This window comes from Musa acuminata, chromosome BXJ3-2, assembly GCF_036884655.1.
Source record: "Musa acuminata AAA Group cultivar baxijiao chromosome BXJ3-2, Cavendish_Baxijiao_AAA, whole genome shotgun sequence".
Taxonomy (NCBI): Eukaryota; Viridiplantae; Streptophyta; class Magnoliopsida; order Zingiberales; family Musaceae; genus Musa; species Musa acuminata.
In genome coordinates this window covers 18,554,159-18,581,274 of record NC_088350.1, presented here as the reverse complement: position 1 = coordinate 18,581,274, position 27,116 = coordinate 18,554,159, and the positions used below count along the sequence as shown (strand labels likewise).

The window sequence follows — 27,116 nt, the reverse complement described above, 5'->3', positions numbered from 1 at the left end:
TCCCCTCTCCAGCCTCCTTCCGCGGACGAAGATGTTGGAGAGAAAGAGGAAGAGGAAGAAGAAGAGATGGCGACTCTTTGTGGATATCAAGGTACTTTTCCTTCCCTGCTTTCCGGCATCCTTCATCCGTTCTTTTCAGCGTTTGTTGTTGGATCTTTGATGTAAAGATTCATCTCTTCTTCCTCATCGATCATCTCAATCACTTTGGTCTGGAGATCTTAGATCCATAGCCTATTGAGTCTCTCTCCGGTCTGATCTCCTCCATGCTCGTTGATCTTTGAGTTCTGCCTTTCTCTGATGTAGATCTGTGATCTTACGTATCTCTTTTGTGACATCTTATATCCGTGCAACTTTAGATCTTGTTCTTCGTTTCATATGGTTCGTGTCAATGATATGGGTCTTATCAGATCGGGAAGAATGGGGCTTAGTTTCGCGAAGCTATTCAGCCGCCTCTTTGCGAAGAAGGAGATGCGGATCCTGATGGTGGGGCTTGATGCCGCCGGTAAGACGACCATCTTATACAAGCTCAAGCTCGGGGAGATCGTCACCACCATACCCACCATCGGTGAGAATTATTTGCCTTCATCGTTTGTCTTCTCTATCGAGGTCAGTTTGATGCTACCTGGCATTGTGGTTCCTCTTTCATCTAAATTTATTGTTTGTTTTCCCCTGTATTAGTCGGTCTCATATCGCTCATCATCTTCATCTTTTCTGTTTATAGTAAGTAATTGGTTTTGTTGGCAACTCTTTAATTGTGGTGCTTTTGTTTTTGCTTTAACACATGATATCATATCTCTATCTTTAAAAGCTAGAAAGAGAATTATAATGTCTATTGCTCTGTTTGCCATGATTTGGTCCTGATTCTGGTCTCTATTATTAACATGGTATTGCATTACTTCATACCACATTTCCTCGTTAAGCTCTCCTCTTCCGATTGTTCTGGCTAGATGCTCTTCTGATTAAGATTCAGGATAAAGAAGGGATATACATCGTACTTGTTTCATGAAGTTCCCAAAAATATAAAGTATACAAAGAATTAATGTATATAGTTTTATTTGTTAGATTGTGTGATTTTTATAATTTGATAAGATATATATAATATAATTAATTAGATTTTGATGATATATATTGATTAATAGAAAAGAAGTCCTAGGAGTAACTCTTCTATTTACTTATTCTAGACCTCTGCTCTCGCTTATAAATAGACAGGACCTAAAGGCACTAAAAAAAAAAGAAAAAAAAAAAGAGAGGTTATCTCAGTTTAAGGGATTATAGTCTTTCTCTCAACTCTTTTCCCTAACTATCAATCTAGGTGGTCCTACGAAAAGATAAGAAGAGAAGAGAAGGATCTAGTTCTAATTCTCTTACAAATTTGTAATGATCTTAGATATAAAGACGGTACCCTTACTGATCATAACAAAGATCTCTTTTTCAGATGACATCAAAAGGTACATATCGTAAAACTAGATCTAATTATATTTGATTTCAATCCTATCATAAAAAATTATTTTCGTATTTAATTTAGCATATTACATATTTTATGCTTACAATTGGTATCAGAGCTAGGTTCTTGAGATCAAATTTATGTGTGGGTAAACCGCGCACAGACAGCGGCCGCGCACGGGTAGGCCACACCTAGGCAGCGATCACACGTTGGCAGTAGCCACGACCATTCATGCGTAGGCATCGGCAACTGCACAGGTAGCAACCACATGCGTGGGAAACCGTGCCCAAGTGGTGGCCACGCGCGGGCAGTCGTGCCTAAGCGGTGGCCATGCGCGGGTAGTCGTGCCCAAGTAGTAACCACACGCATGCAGGAACCACCGCAACATCCATGCATGGGCTGGAATCGCCACAGTAGTTGCGTGCAGGCAAAGGTACTACCGTAGTGGCAACGGCCACACATGGGCAGGAATTGCCGCAACGATTGCGCATGGGCAGAGGCAGCCCTACGGCGATAGTGGCCGCGCGCGGGCGACGGCAGCACCGCATGCGCAGGCAGTAAGGTTTTGGTAAATATTATAATTTTGCCCTAGGGTTTCCCTTTGATTAAATTATAGTTTTGCCCTTTTGTATTTTATTGATATCTTTTAAATTTTTTTTATAATTCTGCCCTTTACAAATCTCATAATTTTAGTTTATATCTTGCCAAATATTTATATTTTTACCCTTATAAAATTAAGAATTTTAATTTATATTTTTAACTATAAAATAGATAAATATGATTTATTATAATTATGATTGAATTTAATCATAATTATATTTTGATTATTTGATTGGATTTAATTTTGATTAAAAATATAAATTATGGTTTACTTTTATAGTTTTCTCAAATGAATTATTGATTATATTTTTACATATGATAAATAAAATCTAATTATGAAATAATATTCATTTGGTTATTTACATGTATATATTTAAAATTATAAAATAATATTTATCTTTCACAAGAAGATATGATTTATATGTTATTATGATTATCATATGAGTTTTCTTTTGCTGATTAATGTTCAATAATTATTATGATTGTTATTTTAATATTAAACTGCTTAGCATAAATTAAATTAAAGAAATTTAATGAATATTATTTACAACTTATCTCCTTAAGTTTTATTTGACTTGTAGTTACCAAAATGACTTAAGATTATAGACTTTTGTGACATGAATTACAATAAAAGTTTTGTCATTATAGGATATTTTAAATTATATTTTATATTATTGTATTAGTTTTGCAGCCACCAAAGTGTCCTAGACCAATAACTTATAAAATAATATTAAGGAATTAGTTTTAAATGATATTAAGGAAATAATATTCATAATGACACACATAATTATGAGATTTAGATAATTTTAAAGGAGAATCCACTTCAAATAATTATGTTATAGAGTAAGATGATACTGTTTTGGATATCCTTACAGTTTAAGGTTGTATACCCAAATGTAATAATAGTACTCCACAATGATGGTATCAGTCCTACATAAATGATCTTGAGTGAACACTAGATATATTAATATTTCACTTAAAGGTGTAATATAGATGATATCAATAGTTCCTTAAATTTTTAAAAAACTTAAAGTATTAATATTATTTTATATTTTTGTAGTGGTATTTCCGTCCATACATTCATATGTTTCTAGTATTCATGTACTTTCTGGATCAAATTATTCAGAATGGTTAGAGCATGTGCACTTTACACTAGGCGTATTAAATTTTAATTTAGCATTGCTTGTTAAAAAACCTACAGACTTGACTGATGAAAGTTTTATAGAATAAGTTGATAAAATGAAGGTTTGAGAAAGATATGATGTGCTTAATTTAATGTTCAAAAGAATGGCGATTGCAAATAATATAAAGACCTTATTACCGATTGTAACTAGTGCACAGAAATATTTAAAGGTTATTGAAGATAAATTTAAATCTGCTGATAAGTCATTGGCTGACATACTAATGAAAGAACTGACTATGGCTCAGTATGATGACATTCGAGGAATTCATGATCACATCCTTAATATGGCTAATAAAGTTACAAAATTTAAAGCATTAGGTATGAATGTTGATGAGTCTTTCCTCAATTCATTCTTAATTCCCTTTCTTCTTAGTTTGGCTCATTCAAGATTCACTATAATATAAATAAAGATAAGTGAGATTTGAAAGAATTAATTAATATGTGTGTTCAGGAAGAATTGAGAGTAAAGTAAGAAAGTTCATATAATGTCATGACTACTACTTAAGGAGTTAGTAATAAGAAAAAACAATTAAAGCATCATCCATCAAAGAAATTTGTCGGGTTTGGAAATGTTAAACAGACTAATGAAAAGAAAACATTTACAGTAAAGTGTTTTTTTTGTGGCAAGAAAGGATATGTGAAAAAATACTACATTAAACATAAGACTTGGTTCGAAAAGAAAGGTATTAACTCGATCTTTATATGTTTCAAATCAAACATTACAGAAGTTTTTTCTAATACTTGGTGGATTGATTCTAGTGCTTCAAATCACGTTATCAATAATATGTAGGGATTTCTTTCAATCCGAAAACCAAAAGAATATGAGAGATTCATCATTATGGGAAATCGTCTTATATTAGTGGGAACTCATAGTCTATACTTAGAGACGCGTCATTTGATAGATCTTGTTGACACATGTTATGTTCCTATTATTTCTAGAAATTTAGTTTCTCTATCTAGAATTGATGAGTTAGGATATTGACTTTGTTTTGATAATGGTAAACTCAGTATATTTTATGATTTAATAAAAGTTGGTTTTGGAATTCTGTGTGATGGTTTATATAGAATTAATTTGGATCTTAAGTTTGCAAAAATATTATTGACCCTGCAATCAAGTACTGGATTGAAACGTAATTTCAATAATGAAAGATTTTTTATATTGTGGCATAAATGATTTGGGCATCTCCAAGGAAAGAATTGAAAGATTAGTGAATGAAAATTTTAGAATATTTAGACTTCACTGATTTTAATGATTGTATATATTGCATTAAGAGAAAATAATCTAAACATATAAAGAAAAATGCCACAAGAAGTAAAGAACTATTTGAGATTATTCATACTGATATCTGCCGACCACTTCATATTACTTAGTTTAGCGGAGAAAGATATTTAATCATATTTATAGATGACCTGTTCAGATATGGCTATGTTTATCCAATACATGAAAAGTCTTAAGCCATTAATACTATTAAAATGTACATAAATGAGGTAGAGAGATAATTAGATAAAAAAAGTTAAAATTGTCAGATCTGATAGGGGTGATGAATTTTATGACAGATATAATAAATCTGGTCAGAATATTGGTCCTTTTGCTAGATTCTTAGAACAATGGGGTACTAGTGTTCAATATGCATTATCAGGTGTGCCACAATAGAACGGTTTTGCTGAAAGGCGAAATCGTACTCTTATTGATATGGTTAGGAGAAAGCTATAAAAAGTAACGATTCTGAAAAATGGTATGATGCAATGAAGAAGAATTAAAATTGATGGTCTAGAATGGTGTTTGGAAACTCGTTGAATTATTCAATAATTATAAAAGAGTCTATTGTAAATAAGTCTTTAAGACAAAACGTGATTCAACGGGTAATATTAAATAATATAAAACCAAACTTGTGGCCAAAGGTTTTTCTCAAAAAGAGATGTTGATTTTAACGAGACTTTTTCTCCAATTTCTAGAAAGGACTCGTTAAGAATCATCATGGTATTAGTAGCTCATTATGATATTGACTTACATCATATGGATGTGAAAATAATATTTTTGAATGGAGATCTAGATGAAGAAATTTATATGGTACAACATAAAGGATTCATAGAAAAAGGAAAAGAAAGTTGGGCTTGTAAACTTAAAAAATCTATTTATGATCTTAAACAAGCTTCTAAACAATGATATATAAAGTTTCATAATACCATTAATTTTTCGGATTTAAGGAAAACACTGTTAATAAAATAATATTTTTTACTCTCACTTATTTTATCATTTTCTAGGAATCTTACATTAATAGATTCTACTATCCTCATACTATGATTTGGGTAATAAAATATGTATCTTTTAGATTTTTTTGGATAACAAATAAAATATCCTGAAATAATTCTTATATCCAATTTTTTTTTTTATGTGGATTGATTATTTTTATCTCTGTAAGATACCCTCAAATATGTAAATGTCTCAAATTGAGCTTCCTACCAGTCCATAACTTGAATGTAGTTGATGAAACTAACTTATTAGGAACCCTATTCAAGATATATATAGCTGTCCTAAGAGCTTCATCCCATATCGACTCAAGTATAAATAAATAACTTATCATACTCCTAACCATATCCATAAGTGTATGATTTCATTTTTCAATAACACCATTCTGTTGTGACACATCTGATAATACATATTGAGCACTAATACTTCGTTGTTTTAGGAATCTAGCAAAAAGATTAATATTCTAACCAAATCCATCATATCTACTATAAAATTCACCACCCATATCAGATTTGATAATTTGAACTTTTCTATCTAATTGCCTCTCGATCTCATTTATGTATAATTCAAGAGTATCAACGGCTTGAGACTTTTCATATATTAGATAAATATAGTCATTTTTGGACAGGTCATCTATAAATGTGATGAAATACTTTTCTCTACTAAAATAAGGAATATAAAGTATTCCGTAGATATCAGTATGAATAATCTCAAGGAGTTTTTTATTTCTTATGATATTTTTCTTTATATATTTAGTTTGCTTTCCATTAATGTAATTTATACAAATATCAAAATTAGTAAAGTCTAAATCTTCCAAAATATTATTCTTAACTAATCTTTAAATTCTTTCCTTGAAGATATTCCTCAATCATCGATGCTATAATATAGAAGATCTTTTATTATTGAAATTATGTTTCAATCCAACACTTAGATTGCAGGGTCAATAATGTGTTTGCAAACTCAAAATCTAAATTAATTTTGTATAAACCATCACATAGAATTTCAGAACTAACTTTTATTGAATCATAAAATATATCGAGTTACAATTATAAAAAAAAGATAATATCCTAACTCATTAATTCTAGATAGAGAAACTAAATTTCTAAAATAATAGAAATACAACACATGTCAATAAAATCCATCAGATAACCCATCTCTATGTATAGGCGATAAATTCTCACTAATATTACTTTCGTTTTAAGACTATTTCCTAGAATGATGAATCTCTCATGTTTTTTTGGTTTCCGGTTGAAAAAAATCCTTGTATATTATTGGTAACATTATTTGAAGCACTAGAATCAATGTACCAAGTATTAGAAGGAACTTCTGTAATGTTTGATTCGAAATATACAAAGGTTGAGTTAATACCTTTCTTTTCGAACCAAATCTTGTGTTTAATGTAATTCTTCTTTATATGTCCTTTCTTACCATAAAAAAAGTATTTTATTGTAAAAAATTTCTTTTCATTAGTCTATTTAATATTTTCAGACCTGATAAATTTCTTTGATGGATGATGTTTTAATTTTCTTTTTTTACTACCAGCTCCTTAACTGCTAGTTATGACATTATATGAACTTTCCTATTTTAATCTCAATTATTTCTAAATATATATATTAGTTAACTCATTTAAGTCTCACTTATCTTTATTTGTATTATAGTAAATCTTGAATTGGCCAAACTGAGAATGAAAGGAATTAAGAATGAACCACACGAGGGAAGAATCGTCAATATTCATAATTAATACTTTAAGTTTTGCATCTTTGTTAGCCATATTGAGGATTGATCATAAATTTCTGGAATGTCATCATATTGAGTCATAGTTAGTTTTTTCATTAATATGCCAACTAATGACTTATCAGTAGATTTAAATCAGTCTTCAATAACCTTTAAATATTCTTGTTCGCTAGTTGCAATCGATAATGAAGTCTTTATATTATTTATAATCGTCATTCTTATTAACATTAAACTAAGCCCATCATATCTTTCCTAAGCTTTCATTTTATTAACTTGTTTTATAGTGCTTTCATCAGCTTTTCAACAAGCAATGCTAAATCAAGATCTAATACGCATAACATGAGTTACACATTCTCTAACAATTCTGAATAATTTGATTCAGAGTACTAGAACACTAGAAACATATGAATGTATGGATGAAAGTACCACCACAAAAATATAAAATATAAAATAACAGTAATGCTTTGAGTTTTTCAAAAATTTGATGAACTATTGATATTATTTATATTACACCATCATAAATTACAAGGATATCCAAAATAGTATTATCCTACCCTATCACATAATTATTTGAAGTAGATTTATTTTTGAGATTATATAAATCTTCTGTATGTTATTGTGAATATTATTTTCTTAATATTATTTAAAATTAATTTTTTAATATTATTTTATAAGTTATTGGTATAGGTGACTACAAGACCAATACAATAATATAAAATATACTTTAAAATTTATCATCCTAAGCCACTTTGATAGCTACAAGTCACATAAAATTTAGGGAGATGAATTATAAATAATATTCATCAAATTTATTCAATTTAATTTATGCTAAGTAGTTCAATAATAGAATATCAATCATAATAATTATTGAACATTAATAAGAAAAAAAAAAAACTCATATGATAATCATGATAATATATAAATCATGTTAAAATATAAATATTATTTCATAATTTTAAATATATATATGTGAATAACCAAATGAATATTTAAGTACAATAATTGGATTTTATTTACTATATGTAAAAATATAATCAATAATTTATATGAGAAAATTATAAAAGTGAATCATAATTTATAATTTTTTAATTTAATCTAATCAAATAATCAAAATATAATCATAATTATAATAAATCATATTTATCAATTTTATAATTAAAAATATAAATTGGAATTCCCAATTTTATAAGGGTAAAACTATAAATATTAGGTAGGATACAAACTAAAATTATGAGATTTTTAAAGGGCAGAATTATCAAAAGATTTAAAGGATATTAATAAAATATATAAGGGCAAAACTATAATTTGACCCAGGGCAACCTTGCTTGCGTCGTCGCCTGCACGTGCGGCGTTGTCGTCGCGGGGTTGCCTCTGCCCGCATGCGGCCGCTGCGACGATTCCTGCTTGTGCATGGCCGTCGCCTAAGCGCGGCTGCCCGCGTGTGTGGCTGCTACCTACGCGGCTGTCGTCGCCTGTGCACGGTCGTTGCAAGGATGCGGGTTCATATTAGATTTTTTGGCCATTTTATAATTGGATAAGATATATAACTAATTGGGTTTCGTTGAAATATTTTAGCCAATAGAATGGAAGTCCACTTACGGAATGATTCCTTGGGAGATAACCTTGATGGAAGGAAATCTCCTGAGATCTTATCGTAGACCCTCTGCTCTTGCCTATAAAAGGATAAGACCTCTAGGGGGTTGAGAAAACGTTGACGTTAGCACGTATACACGTACAGACGCACCTCTCCGTTGAGGGATTTTAGTTTTTCTCCTTAACTCTCTCCCCCAATATCCATCAATTTGTATGGGTCTTGTGAAAGGATAGGAAGAGAGGAGAAAGGATCTATTCCTTGCAAACGGTGCCTGCAGCAATTTTGGATCGGTGCCTGTAGCAATCTTGGATTAAAGACGGTGCTTAGCATATCAAACGAGATCTCTGAACAGATGGCATCAAAAGGTACGTATTGTTAAAATTAGATCTATGCACTTGATTTCAATCCTAGCGTATAAATTATTTTTGCATTTCAGATATAGCATAATTAAATTTTTTTATGCTTACAATTTGGTATCAGAGCCCGAATTTTTAGATAAATGCATTAGATCTATAAATTTGTTTACGATGCATAAATTACCTTTATCTTCTAAGAATTGCTAAGCAGCAATGGTCATCGTCGACCTTGCTGCGAATTTGCGATTACGCCGGGTAGCGTGCGCATCACAGAACCAGTCTTATACATGGGCATCACAGAACCCGTCCATGCGACAGCCGGTCGCACACGGCCAGAACACGGACGGTCGGCCGCATGTAGGCAGACAACCTAGGTGGTGGTCGTGCGTGAGCAGGCCGTGCACAGGCTGCGGCCGCGCGTTGGCAACAGCCATGCGCGGGTAGGAACCATCGCAGCGGTAGCGGCCGCGCGTGGGCAGGTGGCAACCCCGCGATGGTAGCACCGTGGTGGCGGCAGCCGCGCAGGCAGCAGCAGCAGCGCCGCACGCGCAAGCGACGGTGAATGCAGATTAGGGTTTTTGATATAATTATGATTTTGCCCTCGAGACTAGTGTTTTATAAAATTACAGTTGTACCCTAATAAATTTCGTAATTTTAGTTTATGTACTGTCAACATATTTATGGTTTTGCCCTCGAGTCTAATTTCTACCAAATTACAATTCTACCATTCGTATATTTTCGATTTATATCTTTTTAAATATTTACGGTTTTATCAAAATTGAGAAATTTAGTTTATATCCTTAATTATAAAATTGATAAATGTGATTTATTATAATTACGATTAATTTTAATCATGATTATATTTTTGATTATTTGATTAGATTTAATTTTGATTTAAAAAGAAACTATAAATTATGGTTTACTTTATAGTTTTCTCATATGAATTATTGATTATACATGTGATAAATAAAATTAAAATCTAATTATTATTTTTAAAATTTTATTTACTTATTCATATGTATATATATGAAATTATGAAATAATGTTTACCTTTCAAATGAAGGCATGATTTATACGTTATTATGATTATCATATGAGTTTTCTTACTGATTAATATTCAATAATTATTATTATTATTTATTATTAAATTACTTAGTATTAATGTTCAATAATTATTATTGTTATTTATTATTGAACTGCTTAGTATTAATATTCAATAATTATTATGGTTATTTTATTATTGAACTACTTAGCAAAAATTAAAGAAATTGATGAATATTATTTGTAATTCATCTCCTTGAGTTTAATCTGATTAGTAGCTACCAAAGTGGCTTTGGATAATAGACTTTTGTGATATGAATTATAATAAAAGTTTTATCATTTATAAGATATTTTAAATTTTATTTTATATTATTGCATTAGTCTTGTAGCCACTAAAGTGACTTGGAGTAATGACTTATAAAATAATATTAAGGAATTAGTCTTAAATGACATTAAGGAAATAATATTCATAATGATACATATAATTAGGATATTTAGATAATTCTAAAGGAGAATCTAATTCAAATAATTATGTGATGGGTAGGATGATATTGTTTTTGGATATCCTTGCAGTTTAGGGTTGTATACCCAAAGGTAGCTACACTATTCCACAAGGATGATATCAGTTCTTCATAAATATTCTTGAGTGAACACTAGATATGTTAATGATATCAATAGTTTATCAATTTTTGACAAACTCAAAGCATTAATGTTGTTCTATATTTTTTGTAGTGGTACTTCAGTATATACATTCTTATGCATTTAGTATCCCTGTACTATTTAGATCAAATTATTCAGAATAGTTAGAGTATGTGCAATTCACACTGGGTGTATTAGATCTTGATTTAGCATTACTTGTTGAAAAGCCTACAGACTTGACTAATGAAAGTACTGTAGAACAAGTTAATGAATTGAAGGCTTGGGAAAGATCTGATAGACTTAGTTTAATATTCATAAGAATGACAATTGCAAATAACATAAAGACTTCATTGCCTATTGCAACTAGCGTAAAGAAATATTTAAAGGTTATTGAAGACAGATTTAAATCTGTTGATAAGTCATTGACTGACACATTAATGAAAAAACTGACTACGGCTCAGTATGATGGCACTCAAGGAATTCAGGATCACATCCTCAATATGGCTGACAAAGCTACAAAACTTAAAACATTAGACATGAATGTTGATGAGTCTTTTCTCGTGTAATTTATTCTTAATTCTTTTCTTTCTCAATTTGGCCCATTAAAGATTCACTACAATACAAATAAGGATAAGTGAGACTTGAATGAGTTGACTAGCATGTGTGTTCAGGAAGAATTAAGATTAAGGTAGGAAAGTTCATATAATGTCATGGCTACTACTTAAGGAGGGTAATAAGAAAAGAAAATTAAAGCATTATCAATCAAATAAATTTTCCGGGTTTGGAAATGTTAAACGGACTAATGAAAAGAAAGCATTTACTATAAAGTGCTTCTTTTGTGGCAAGAAAGGACACGTGAAGAAGGACTGTATTAAACGCAAGACTTTGTTCGAAAAGAAATATATTAACTCGACCTTTGTATGTTTCGAATCAAACATTACAGAAGTTTCTTCTAACACTTAGTGTATTAATTCTGGTGCTTCAACTAATGTTATAAATAACATGCAGGGATTTCTTTCAATTCGAAAATTAAAAGAATATGAAAGATTCATTATTATGGGAAATCGTCTTAAAGTGAAAGTGATATCAATGGGAACTTATCGTCTACGCTTAAAGACAGGTCACTTGATGGATCTTGTTAACACATGTTATATCCCTACAATTTCTAGAATTGATGAGTTAGGATATTATCTTTCTTTTGATAGTGGTAAACTCAGCATGTTTTATGATTCAATAAAAGTTGGTTCTTGAATTCTGTGTGATGGTTTGTAAAGAATTAATTTGGATCTTGAGTTTGCAAAGACATTAATGACCCTGCAATCAAGTATTGGATTGAAATGTAGTTTCAATAATGAAAGACCTTTTATATTGTGGCATAGATGATTGAGGCATATCTCTAAGGAAAGAATTGAAAGATTAGTGAAGGATAATATTTTGGAACATTTAGACTTTATTGATTTTAATGTTTGTATAGATTGCATTAAGGGAAAGCAAACTAAAAATATAAAGAAAAATATCATAAGAAGTAAAGAACTCCTTGAGATTATTCATACTGATATTTGCGGACCATTTCATATTCCTTGTTTTAGTGGAGAAAAATATTTTATCACATTTATAGATGATCTATCCAGATTTGGCTATGTTTATCTAATACATGAAAAGTCTCAAGCCGTTGATACTCTAGAAGTATACATAAATGAGGTTGAGAGACAATTAGATAGAAAAGTTAAAATTATCAGATTTGACAGAGGTGGTGAATTTTATGACAGATATGCTAGATCTTGTTAGAATATTGGTCCTTTTGCTAGATTTTTATAATAACGGGGTATTTGTGCTCAATATGCATTACCAAGTGTGCCACAACAGAATGGTATTGCTGAAAAGCGAAATCGTACTCTGATTGACATGGTTAGGAGCATGATGAGTTATTCTTCTATACCTGAGTCGATGTGGGGTGAAGCTCTTAGGACAGCTATGTACATCTTGAACAAGGTTCCTAGTAAATCAGTTTCATCGACTCTATTTGAGTTATGAATTGGTAGGAAGCCCAGTCTAAGACATTTACATATTTGGGGGTGTCTTGCAGAGATAAGAGTATTTAATCCACATGAAAAGAAATTGAATCCAAGAACTATTTCAGGATATTTTATTGGTTATCCAGAAAAATCCAAGGGATACAAATTTTATTGCCCTAATCATAGTATGAAAATAGTAAAATATGGTAATGTAAAATTATTAGAAAATGATGAAATCAGTGGGAGTGTAAAATCTCAAAGGATTAATTTTAATATCGAGGAGAGTATTGATGAGGGTGAACAACAAAATAACATCGAAAAACTCTCACATGATGTTTATGTCGCCGCTGATGATCTTGTAGAACAATCACAATTGCCAAATTTGAGAATATCTCAAAGGAAAAGGAAACATGTCATTTCTGATGATTATGTGGTATATCTACAAGAATCAGATTATGATATAGGAATAAAAAGAGATCCCTTATCGTTTTTACAAGTCATATAAAGTAACGATTCTAAAAAATGGTATGATGCAATGAAAGAAGAGTTAAAATCAATGGTCCAGAATGGTGTTTGGGATCTCGTTGAATTGCCTAATAATTATAAAAGAGTCGGTTGTAAATGGGTCTTTAAGACAAAACGTGACTCAACAGGCAATATCGAGCGATATAAAGCCAGACTTGTGGCCAAAGGTTTTTCTCAGAAGGAAGGCATTGACTATAATGAGACTTTTTCTCCAGTTTCTAGAAAGGACTCATTAAGAATCGTCATGGCATTAGTAGCTCATTATGATCTTGAGTTACATCAGATGGATGTGAAAACTGTATTTCTGAATGGGGATCTGGATGAAGAAATCTATATGGAACAACCTGAAGGATTCATTGAAAAGGGAAAAGAAAGTTGGGCTTGTAAACTTAAGAAATCCATTTATGGCTTTAAACAAGCTTCTGGACAATGGTATATAAAATTTCATAATACTATTACTTCATTCAAATTTAAGGAAAACACTGTTGATCAGTGTATATATTTGAAGGTAAGTAGGAGCAAGTTTATTATATTGGTTTTATATGTGGATGATATTTTACTTGCTAGTAGTGATCTTGGTTTATTGCACGAAACCAAGATATTTCTCAATAAGAACTTTAAGATGGTTGATATGAATGAGGCAGCTTATGTTATTGGCATTGAGATATTCAGGGATAGATCTCAAGGATTATTAGAATTGTCTTAGAAAGAATATATTGATCATATTTTGGAAAAATTTAATATGCAACTTTGCTCGGCCAATGATATACCTATTACTAGGTGAAAAATTCAGTCAAAACCAGTGCCAAAGAAATATCTTAGAAAAGAATCAAATGAAGAATATTTCTTATAGGTGCACGGTTGGAAGTCTATTATATGCTCAAACTTGTACAAGACCAGATATCAGTTTTGCAGTTGCAATGTTACGAAGATACCAAAGCAATCCAGGAATGAAATTTTGGAAAGCTGCAAAGAAAGTAATGAGATATCTGTAAAGGACGAAAGATTATATGCTCACATATAGGAGATCAGATCAGCTTAAAGTGATAGGATATTTAGATGCTGATTTGGCAAATTGCCTCGACACTAGGATGTCTACTTTAGGATTTGTATTTATGTTAGCTAGTGGGGCAATTTCTTGGAAAAGTGCAAAGCAATCGCTTATTGCATCATCAACAATGGAAGCTGAATTTGTGGCATGCTTTGAGGCCACAAATCAAGCTTTATGGTTGCAAAATTTCATCTAAGGACTTGGATTGGTCGACTCAATTGCCAGGCCGTTGAAGATATTTTGTGATAACACTACAGCAGTTTTCTTCTCTAAGAATGACGTTCCAAGCATATTGAGATAAAGTACTTGGTGGTTAGAGAAAGAGTCCAGAAATAATTAGTGTCAATTGAGAACTTGAGCACCACTATGATGATTGCTGATCCATTAACAAAAGCCTTACAGTGTAAAATATTCAAAGAACATGTTCTTAGAATGGGGCTTATGAGCAAGTTATAAAGGATATGGTAATGCATGTTTATGTGGATGCTATTATTAGCATTCTTCTTGCTTAATTAAAGTTATATATTTTTGCTATCCTGTTTACATTTATAGTTGAATGTAATAACATGATTGTCTTGACAAGACAAATTACAAGGGTCATTATGGACTATATTAGGAAAGACTAACAATGTTGTGATACATAGAAGGGAGTATGACATTGATGAAATACTATGACTCGCATTGATAGTTGGACTTAATATAGTATTATTATGTTTATTGGACTTATTGACTTATTTTAAAATATGACTATGTATAAAATGCTTTTCAATATTCTTCGGAATCCAATTAGGTAAAATTATTTTTTAAATAAATTTTGTTTTGTTTATTTTGATTTTGAATATTTTTTTATATCTTATCAATTAATGGGTCAAGTGGGAGAATGTTAGATTTTGTGGCTCTTTTATAATTGGATAAGATATATAACTAATTGGGTTCCGGTGAAATATTTTAGCCAATAAAATAAAAGTCCACTTATGGAACGATTCCTCGGGAGATAACCTTGATGGGAGAAAATCTCTTGAGATATTATCATAGACCCTCTGCTCTCGCCTATAAAAGGACAGGACCTCTACGGGGTTGAGAGAACGTTAACGTTAGCACGTATACACATACAGACGCACCTCTCCGTTGAGGGATTTCAGTTTTTCTCCTCAACTCTCTCCCCAAAACCCTCTCCCCCAAAATCCATCAATCTGTGTGGGTCTTGTGAAAGGATAGGAAGAGAGGAGAAAGTATCTACTCTTTGCATTCCTTGCAGATGGCGCCTGTAGTAATCTTGGATCGGTGCCTGCAACAATCTTGGAGCAATCTTGGATCAAAGACGATGCTTAGCAAATCAAATGAAATCTCTGATGAACATATGACATCAAAAGGTAGGTATCGTTAAAATTAAATCTATACACTTGATTTTAATCCTGACATATAAGTTATTTTAATATTTTAAATATAACATAATTAAATTTTTTTATGCTTGCACTGCCCGCATGCAATCGTCCCAAGGGCGCGCATACCACATAGATTGATGGTATTGCATTACCTCATACCACATTTCCTCGTTAAGCTCTCCTCTTCCAATTGTTCTGGCTAGAAGCTCTTCTGATTAAGATGCTAGGATAAAGAAGGGATATACATCTTTTATGAGGTTCCCACCAATATAAAGTATGCAAAGAATTAATTTACACAGTTTTATCTGCTATAAGTGGTACCACCATCCACCCTCTACAGTGGTGACTTAAGGAATCAAGTAGGGGCACACCTCTTGAATTTCACATATAATTTATGAGTCATTGAAGGGATTCCAATTCTCATCACTCAAAAAACTCTTATATGAGTTCAATGTCAAGTATATGCCCTTGGCTCTTGTCATAATGGTAACATGTGAATGACGTGCCTCTCGTCATGATCTGTAATAGATTTTTATCATATATACTGGGTTACTTGCTGATTGTTGCCAAAGCATTTATCTTTTCTTTTTAGTATATTGAATATTCACTAAAATAATTGGTAGCATTGATCTTTCTTCAGAATCTTATCCGCACTTGTGAATCTTATGCATTTTTTGGGGCAATGGTGCAGATTTTTCAAGTTCTTGGAAGAGAGTTTCCTGTTGACGGTTCAACCAAATTCTTCTAATTCGGCTTATAGATGATCACATTCATCTAAAGTTTTTGAAATTATTTCTTGCATATATATTATCTCAAATCACAATTATGGTCTTGGATACTGCTTTTATGCATTTATAGCACTAGAAACGGAGATAATTTTTTTTCCCGAGAGCAACTTTTAAAAAAGTTGGATAACATGCTTGTCAACTTTTTGTCCCTCTTATGATGGAAATTGAGTTTTGTTGTTTAGCATTTTGTGTAAATTTTATGACCATATTGTTAGAAAAAGAAGTCCAGTAACAGTGTTGTATATCTACTCTATACACTTGTTAACCACGTCCATTAATACAGGGTTTAACGTTGAGACTGTAGAGTATAAAAATATTAGCTTCACCGTATGGGATGTTGGTGGTCAGGATAAGGTACATCCATAAATCTCTAAAATTTTTCTTATTATGCATGACAAATGGCTAATTTTTGCCTTCTTAAAATGTACCTGTTTTACTGATGCAGACAAGTGTTGAGTTAGGAAAATAGGTGAAATAATTGACATCGAATAATTTAATGACACTGAAATCTACTATTTCTGATCGTTAATTAATGAAATTAAACACTACTAAAATTTCTTTTAATGTATAAAATTCTTGTGAATTATCATTGGCCCATCTATGTTTCTTTTTATAGTTTGACTGAGGTTCTGGTAATCTGGCCATGTGATAACAGATCAGACCTTTATGGAGGCATTACTTCCAGAACACCCAGGGTCTTGTTGTTGACAGCAATGGCAGAGATCGTGTGGCTGAAGCAAGGGATGAGCTTCAAAGGATGCTTAATGAGGTAGTTCTCCATGCATAATGCCTCTAATCTTTTATCTTTGATATTGACTTGTCTTTATTTAGCAGCGACTATAAAGCTGACATAATTGGATGTACTATTTATTTGCATATGGTATTGGCTTGCATGTTGTACTAAAATTAGATATGTCAATCCACTTGATTAAAATCGATATTTGTAACCCAGAAATATTCCTCCGTCAAATAAATTTTTGTTAACTAGTGAAAATATCACACTCACAGGGGCTGTTCTTGTGTTTTCTACAATTTCCATCATAAACAAATTTTGATACCCAAAGAACATTGTTGCATACAATCTTTATCACCATATCTTGTTGGATAGAAACAGCATTAGATCTATATGCCACCTAAGGATTTGCACCTACACCATAGGTTCCTTTTTTTTTAACCTCTTAGCTTACTTAACCATAGGGTAAAAAGTCTCACAATGGCCCCTTAAATCGACTCCATCTCAATCATGTACCATCCCAGAAGGAAATTATTTAGTAAGTCTCTTATAAATATGAAACCGAAAGACAAACATATACTTGATCGGGTATGTGATCTTTAAATTTACCGATATATTTTGTGTATTTTGATTGTGATGATTTATCTGTTTTTAAGCGAGTCTTTATGATGAAAGAATGCAACTATCTTACACTCTTATTTATACTCCACATTTTACAGAATGACTACTTTCTTTTTTTAACTAGAACTTCTTGTATTCATATTAATCTTCTAGCACTTTCTTACCGCTAGCTAACATACGTATTGAGAATGGCACTGTGTTTCTTGACATGGTCCAAAACTGTAAATTTTTGTAGGCTCATCATATTGGTAAACCCTAGCTCAGCCCTTGGCTATAAGTTGATGTCCCTATCATATTTGATTTAAAGTGAACTAAAGGTACTAAAAGAGTGTTTTCTTTTCTTTTCTTTTCTTCAAGAAAGCTATTCAGAATGTAATTGATTCTGGAAAAGGTATTTCGTAAACAATTGACTGTGTACAGTTTTGTCAGTCAATCATGCTTGACCATGGGTGGCATGATACCTGAAGTTATTGCTTTTGCAAAGTACAAAATTTCCATGGCATTATATATTATTGCTCCCTTATATATGAAGCAAAGTGACCCATGTACTGTTGTATTCATTAACAGAAAATGTAACATAACATTGCATTTTCTTTTGATTAAATATAAAGTAACATCAATCAAGTTTTGAGAAAATTATAGGATCAAAGCATGTCACAGAGCATATTGGCTATTAGGATAGAAAATTATAGGATCAATTTCTTCTTTTCTATCCTGGATCATTTTCTTGGTCATTGTAGGATGAGTTGCGTGATGCTGTCTTGCTCGTGTTCGCGAACAAACAAGACCTCCCAAATGCTATGAATGCTGCTGAAATTACTGACAAGCTTGGTCTGCATTCCCTGCGTCAACGGCATTGGTATACCGTCTGGGACTAGTCCAACTATGACATTTAATAATTGCAATGAATTCTCGTCTTAGATTTTAAGCAACTAGAAATTTAGAGATGTAAATGTCCCACTTGATTAGAGAAATTACTTAAATTAAAAACATAGTTAATTATATATTTATATTTAATTGAAAAAACCCATATTAAACCCTTCCGCAATGAGGTCAAGTAAAATCTTGATAGAGGGCACAAATCTACATCTTCTCTGCTTGTTTTGTTAATTTGTGATGCTGTAATACATTCCCTAACTATACGAGGAAATTTCTCTATTCTATTGAGAAAAATCCTCTATTCTTGAAGAAAATCATTTTTCTTAATTTGTATAAATAGGAGAGGGAACATGTTAATGTATTGAAGCATTTTCATTTCTTCAATAAAGCTTCTTCAATAATTGTTCTTATCTTCTATTATTTTTATCATGGTATTAGAGCAGTGAGAAAAGCGAAATTTCGCTATTGTTTTGGCTAGCGACCAACGTCGTTGAGAAAAGTAAAGCTTCGCCCTTGTCTTCGGCCAGTGACCAACGTCGTTGAGAAAAGCGAAGCTTCGCCCTTGCCTTTGGCCAATGACCAACGTCGTTGAGAAAAGTGAAGCTTCGCCCTTGTCTTCGGCCAGCGACCAACGCCGCTGTAGCCACATTCCTAAGAGGCTCCATGGCCAATCCTCATCTTCCTCACCACGGTAGCCTTCCTTCGCTGCCTTCGTTGATCTATTAAAAGTCGGTGGACTTAAGGAGAACGAAGGGCGGACTTACGGAGAACAAAGGGAACGCCTGTGTCCTCATAGCAATAGCAATCGCAATAGTAGTAGTGATATGCTCTTGCCCTATTCACAAAGTCTCTCGCTTGTAAACCATTCTTTGCATCGATCCAAGATTGGTATCCTTATCAAGAGCACCGGGCATGATAGAAGATAAGAATATGAGGAAATCTCTTTATTCTGTTGAGAAAAATTCTCTATTCTGTTGAGGAAAATTCTTTTTCCTAATTTGTATAAATAGAACTGGGTGGATGCTTGTTGGAGCTTTAACGAGCATCGCCTCGCAAACTTCTGAAGTTTTGGGTCCTTCCTCCACAAAATCTGCTCATTGACTCTTCTTTCAGTTAGTTGTCACATCCAAGTAGGTTCGCATCACTTCCGCTTTCGATTGGCATTTCGTTGGGAAATGAAGCGGACAATCTACTCTCAGTAGCACTGATCACCGTTGGTGAGGATTTTGACAACTATTGTCTTCCATTATCTTCGAAGGGTCTTTGAACTTGTGCAGAGCTCCTCTGCTGGATAGATAAGAGAACTGGGGTACTCGGTTTCGCCCATTCTCTTAAGAGTTGAGAAGGCAAAGGTTACTTGACTTCGCCCGCCTCCTCGAGGTTGTACTTCATGCATCGAGCTGGTTACTGGCCTTCGCCTGCTCTTTGCTCACACTTTTGAAGCACTTGAAGTGTTTGCACTTCCCTCTCCTATTTATACAAATTAGGAAAAATGATTTTCCTCAATAGAATAGAGGATTTTTCTCAACAGAATAGAGAGATTTCCTCATATAGTTGGAGAAATCTTATCTTGGTACTCCTGATAAGGATACCAATCTTGGATCGATGTAAAGAATAGTTTACAAGCGAGAGACTTTGTGAGTAGGGGTTGCTACTATTGCGATTGCTGTTGCTGTGAGGACACAGGCGTTCCCTTCGTTCTCTGTAAGTCCGCCCTTCGTTCTCCTTAAGTCCACCGACTTTTGGCAGATCAGCAAAGGCAGCGAAGGCTACCGCGGTGAGGAATATGAGGATTGGTCGTGGAGCCTTTTAGGAATGTGGCTACAGCGACATTGGTCGCTGGCCAAAGGCAAGAGCGAAACTTTGCTTTTTTCACTGCTCTGATACCATGATGAAAATAATAGAAGATAAGAACAATTATTGAAGAAGCTTTATTGAAGAAATAAAAATGTTTCAATACATTAATATATTCCCTCTCCTATTTATATAAATTAGGAAAAATAATTTTCCTCAATAGAGTAGAAGATTTTTCTCAACAAAATAGAGAGATTTCCTCGTATAGTTGGAAAAATCTTATCTTCTATCAATTAGATGACTGTTAAATAGTAAGTCTCACACGGGTCTACCCGACAATTTTGTCCTGCTGTACTCAGGTACATACAGAGCACCTGTGCTACACGACTGGTGAGGGTTTATACGAGGGGCTAGATTGACTTTCCAGCAACATAGCTAACAAGGTACCTTTTCTTCATCTTCTACATCATTTTGCTAAAATGTTTTCATGGCTGTGAAAATTATGCATGGATTGCTTATCCATAGATTTATCTGCTCCATGATCCAGAAAATAGTTTATTTTTTGTGTTGTTGTAAATAATGAGTAGGAAGAAGAAGGCTTGATTCACGTTAGCGCTGGTTGTGATATTTGTGTGTAAAGAGCATATTGCTTTTCTTGTATTAGGGTTTCGAAACCTTTTGTCATGTGGCCGTCATGCAGTCAATTATCAATTTAAGAATGATTTCAGATTGGTATACCTATTTGTATCACACGATATTATTGAATTAAGTAATAAAATGAGATAATATTATTTAATATGATATAAACATATGATAAGCAGAAGAGATATAGTGATTAAAAGGGATAAACTAATTATAATTAATAGTACAAGGAGACATAGAGAAAGACATAAACAAGACTTTATCCAAAAAAAAAAAAACTATAGTTAAGTTTAAATATTATTAATAATTTAATTAAAAATAAGATTTTTATAGATCTATTTGACAATAAAATATTTATATAATTAATCCTAAATAATTGAGATGCATTAGTTTCAAGTGTGCCATAAGTAGTTATGGTATCTCAAAAGGTGAAAGATTCTCTCTCCAAAAAAACACAATGTGCACATAAACACACTTCAGTTTTCTTTAGCCTTTCAAACTTTTTCACCAGGAGACAATTGTCATATACACTTGGGAACTAAAAACAACAAACTATCTATCTCGTAGACTTCAAATTGTAGAGAAAATATGCAACTTGGAAACTCAAAGTTAGCTAGCTAGGGTTCAATTAGCTGGATTAGAAAAATACTACAAGTATTTGGAGTTGATAAAAGGGTTCAGACGATCCAAATCTATACTATCACTAGCATGATACTAAGTTAGACACATTGTGAATTAGAATATTATATTAGATTAATACCATGGTCTGCACTACCGAACTATATCGTCCGGTACGGGCGGTATGTACCGGTCCGACAGGTTGTCGGTACGCGGATCGTCTATTACCGATCAGAGTGCACTATAGCATTGTAGCAGAGCTACAGTACTCGGTACACTTGAGTATACCGCTTGGTATACTTGGGTGTACCACTCGGTATACCATATCGTATCGGTACCAAGCCCAGGTTGAAACACCGATACGGTACAGTATTAGAACCTTGATTAATATAATAAGTAATTTAGATTAATCGTAATATCTTAAAGTTCAATTGATTGTTCTAGTAATGATCGATGATTCTGATACAAATTCTTAGTATCAAAGTAATTATCGTCCAACATGCCATCGATTCATTTCTATAAAATAATTAAGATACTTTCTAACGTTAAAGTCTGATAATTTCTCATATTGGATTTAGGTTAGCTGTGGATCCCAACAAGTTAAGCAATCAAATCTATCATAATAGAAGTAATTCATAAGACTAATGATCGAATGATTTATTCTATCTATGTGGACAATAGACCGGTAACAATTTATTTTATAGTTTTGGATACTCTTTACTTGCAAAACATACATAAAGACTGTGTATTGATGATTCGTATGAGCCTATTTATTCCATTTGTTTGTCTGTTGACATTATTGATGTGAGACCTATCTAAACATGGATGACAGGATCAAAGTTAAAGCTGTACAACAATGGGATAGAATGGTATCCCTTCAAATTTACAATCCAACTTGAACTTACCCAATCCAATTCCTGTAACCCCAATATATAGAACATTTGTTTGTTATACTAGTGATTTTGGTAATACCATACTATAACTCAAACTAGGTTATTATTGAAGTGTTATGAACTGTGATGAGAAAAACATTGGAGAAAAACATTGTTGACGAGGCCTCTTTGGCAGAAATTTTTTTTCAAGTCAATTAGAGAAATATATGTATGGTTGATTACTCCTTATGTTCATCTCATACCAACTAAGAAATCTATAGATCAATAATAATATTCAAATTAAAAAAATCGACATAAGATTTAGGCTTCAAACCTATTTACAAAAAAAAAAAAGACTCAAACTCAAAATTTCTTGTATCTAGACCTCTTTAATCCTAATTGGAAATTGATTCTCTCTATATTTAAATTCCTAACTCTTCCTGTGAGACTATCATAATACTTACTAACCCTAACATCATATCTAGCCTCCATATAAATATCTCAAATGTCACATTAACTTTTTCAACATTTGCTTTACTTAGCCATTACCTTCCATTTCATTCACCTATTTTGTATTCAAAATTGATTAGATTTCTACATCCTTTTCTTCTTCTTCCCTTATAATATGTCTTGCTTGTTACTTTGATCTTGGGCTGAGCTGATCTCAACCTTTGACAAACAAGCATGATATATCATCACTAGATCATATTAGGATTAGAGCGGCACTAAGAGGGGGTGAATTAGTGCAACGAATTAAAACTTCAGTTTTGAAAAAAATCTTTCATAAGATAAAAACCAATATCGATGAAAACGATTTGGAAGCACTTAGAAGCTTATGGAAGCGTAGTGACTAAGTAAAGAAGTTTACGGTATGTAAATGGCAAGAGTAGAATGTAAACCAGATAACACAGCAGTTTTAAAGTGGTTCGGTCAAAATGACCTACATCCACTTGCGAAGTCTTTTTCGAAGAGGCTCCCAACTTCCACTAGCAAAATCTCTTTGTAGGGGAAGGACTAATACCCCTCTTATAACCTTTACAAGTGATTCACACTCTTACAATTCTTTTCAACAAGATGGGAGGAGGTGAACAGCAATTTGAAAAACAAGACTTGCTAAGACTTTTCTAAAGCTTTTATCTCAAACTATTGCTTTGCAAAACGGTGTCTTCTCTATTGAGAATTGAGGGGTATTTATAGACCTCAAGAGGATTCAAAATTTGGGCTCTAAATTTGAATTCCTCTTGTGTTTCCGAGACTGACGGTGCCACCGCTTGTCAATGTCTGTCAGGCAGGTGTACTGACGGTGCCACCGTCTGTCAATGTCTGTCAGGCAGGTGTACTGGCGGTGCCACCGCCTGGTCTTGGGTGCTGGGCGGTGCCACCGCTTAGTCTAGCGGTGCCACCGCATGACACTTCGGGTTCTAGGCGGTGTCGCTGCCCAGTCCGGTGGTTCCACTGCCCGTCCTTACAAATTTCTGGTTGGGCTTTACGTCCGATCCAAACCAAGTCTCTTTTGGGCCTAGTTGGCCCCTAACCAAGGTATAGGATTGTCCCTAAATCCTATCCCTAATTACATGTGAACTACATACCTAAAAACAAAATCCTAAGCAAGTGTTTAACCAGCCAACGTCAAGTTTTGTTTCTGCGAGCTTTCCCGCGTTCTTCCGGTGGACTTCCGATACGCCGTCGAGTTTCTTCCAGTGGACTCCCAACAGGCTCCCGATCTTGTGACAAGTTTAATGAGTAGCCGAGCCTTCTCGGTGATCTCTGCGAACCTCCAACGATCTCTTCGGCAGACTTCCGAAAGTTCTGACAAGTCTCTGATCTTTCTTGGTTGGTTCCAACAGCATCTCCGACGAATCTTCGGACTTTCAAACGTCCATCGAACTTGACTCTGGTATCCTTGCTTTATGTTTTTAGGCTGTCATAGTTAATCCTGCACACTCAACTTCAATAGTATGGATTAGATCAATTAACCCATCAATTAATTTCATCATTAAAATCCAAAATTCAACATATCAATGTTTTAAGTATAAAATTTTTTTTGGATGAAGTTTCATATCCTCAATCTTTTATAGGTAAATCTATTATATTATTGTCAGACTAATATTTAGATATAAATTTAATAAATGATGTTTTAAACTCTTTTAACTTTTGATATGTGAATATGATATACAATAATCATATTAATGTTTTAACTATATATGTATCAAATCATTAAATTCTAATATGTAGATCTTAGTTTACCACCATCAAATCAATATTTTAGATATAACCTGAGTTTATCCACATATAAGAATGGTATATTAGGTTAGATTTGACATCCAACATCAATTTGGTAATAAAAAATCTGAAATATTTAAGATTGTAGTGAGAGCTCAACCTAACCTGAACACTAATTAAGCTTCCAGTTATGAGATGTCATTATCAACCTTAAACCAACAAGAAACCCACAAAACCTGATTCGTTCAAATTTCCATCCCCAAATCATGTCTGTTAACTAACTTTATCATTTATGCAACTAAGTTGCCAAATAATATAATGAAAATTAATATGTTAATCTGAGTTGAGAGAGAGAGAGAGGGAGAGAAGCCAATGCTTGAGCTTGAGAGATCACCTCTGAGTTGAGAGAGAGAGAGAGAGAGAGAGAGAAAAGCCAATGCTTGAGCTTGAGAGATCACCAACCTTCTTTTTGAATCCTAAGCTATGAGCAGTCTTTAGCTACAACAAGAGTCTCCAACCACTAGTTTTGCCAAGGTTGACATCAAAGAGAACAGTATCAGATTCCCCACCCACCGACAAATGCTATCCACCTTAGAATTCAATGCATCAGTGAGGAATAAAGTCCTCTGACTCAACCCTTTTCTTCATTCCTTCAACTTCGATTCTGGAAAAAGTTCGCTGGAACTCAGAAAAAGTTTATTCTTTTGTTGATGATTTCCAAACCTTCATATGCTCTCACCTATTATTAAGTCCATCTGTTTCATTCATTTATTTTATTATGTTTGAACTGATAACTTTAAACTCAAATTTATTATATCACACTCGTATAACCCTTTTAAATTTTCATATGGGAGTCTTATCTCTCTCTCTCTCGTATTTAAGAGTTTGACATCCTCATAAAAAAAAATAAATATTTTTTAAAATCAAACATACGTGAGTTATGATTTCATATGCCCACTAATTTATTTTTCGAGTGTTGCTACTCTATCGATAACGAACATATATCATCTACAAACCAAATGATATTTCTAAATATTGTCAATCTCTAAATGAAACTTGATTAGATGGTCCATTCTTGTTTCTACAGTAAAAAGAAACAAAAAGACTTATCGGAGAAGACACAGGGTCGGTCTCACCAATGCAGCCTAACGTCTCAAGAGCAGCAGCCTTCGTAAGTGCAAGTGATCTCCCAATAATGTGACTGATGTATGAATCTTTCCTTGTTGATTTTTGTTTATAAATTGCATAATAACAATCATTTATATATATATAATCTCAACTGGGAGGTGAGGAATTCTTTAAAGTACATAGAAATGTATTTAACGAGACAGGGATGGGAGCACAGCAGCATCTTCCACTGTCAAATCAACATAACAACATTAGAAAAAGGGAGATATATTCCTGCTGCTTTTTTCCAAATGAAAAAGAGGGATTCTATCAACTTTGTCAATCTTCGATCGCGTGGGCATATGCTTCGATGACTGTTCAAGAGAACAAATGAGGAAATGATCAGCAGTCGATACAACATTCCGAGAGAATGATTGCAGTGCAAACGATATGCTCCTTAATGACCCACAGATATGGCAATTCTCATGATGACAGGTCATTTCTGCTGCTCATGCCAAGTGAATCATATCCCATCTTACCTATTAACAGTGTCAGACTTGATGAAATCCTGCCTGGCCTGATTAATAATTGGCAATAGGCAGTAGCAGATTGTGTACTGCACAACATACATAAAGCGAGACTAAGGTATAAATGCATGCATGGCCTTTGATGTTCCTTATATGACATGGTTTTGTTGGAGTTGGCAGTATGGATACGTCTGATATAGAAAAAAAAGTCGATGAAGTTGCCAATCGATTTATGTATGTTTTGCTGAATGTTACGAAGAGTGTCTCCATGTGAAAAGAAACATGGAACAACATTACAGGATGATGGTTGACCGCAACACGTCGAGATCCAGAATAATTCCTAATTATGTTCTTGTCCTGCATTTGCTTGCAAGAAGATGTCGATAATGATAGTGAGAACGTCTTGATATATGTCAAGACAAACAAACATGATATGAAACCTGATAATAGTGACAAAAACAATAAAGTTAAAGTTATTTCATTTCTACAATAAA

The 27,116-nt window shown here is 33.0% G+C and overlaps 1 protein-coding gene across 3 annotated transcripts; it reads left to right on the top strand.

Moving 5' to 3' along the window:
* Window positions 1-27,116, top strand: LOC103969028 (ADP-ribosylation factor 2-B). Of its 3 annotated transcripts, none has more exons than XR_010494297.1 (8): window positions 1-91; window positions 408-565; window positions 16,890-16,960; window positions 17,262-17,375; window positions 18,701-18,819; window positions 20,993-21,076; window positions 26,076-26,159; window positions 26,320-27,116. XR_010494297.1 is itself a non-coding variant. In XM_065138607.1 (7 exons), exons 2-6 carry the CDS (start codon window positions 418-420, stop codon window positions 21,045-21,047), a joined length of 507 nt encoding a protein of 168 aa, XP_064994679.1. In that variant the 5' UTR covers window positions 1-91; window positions 408-417; the 3' UTR covers window positions 21,048-21,076; window positions 22,726-23,166. The 3 variants fall into 3 exon arrangements, 1 of the variants encoding a protein (XP_064994679.1); XR_010494296.1 differs by having other exon boundaries at window positions 26,076-26,194; XM_065138607.1 differs by lacking the exons at window positions 26,076-26,159; window positions 26,320-27,116 and adding an exon at window positions 22,726-23,166.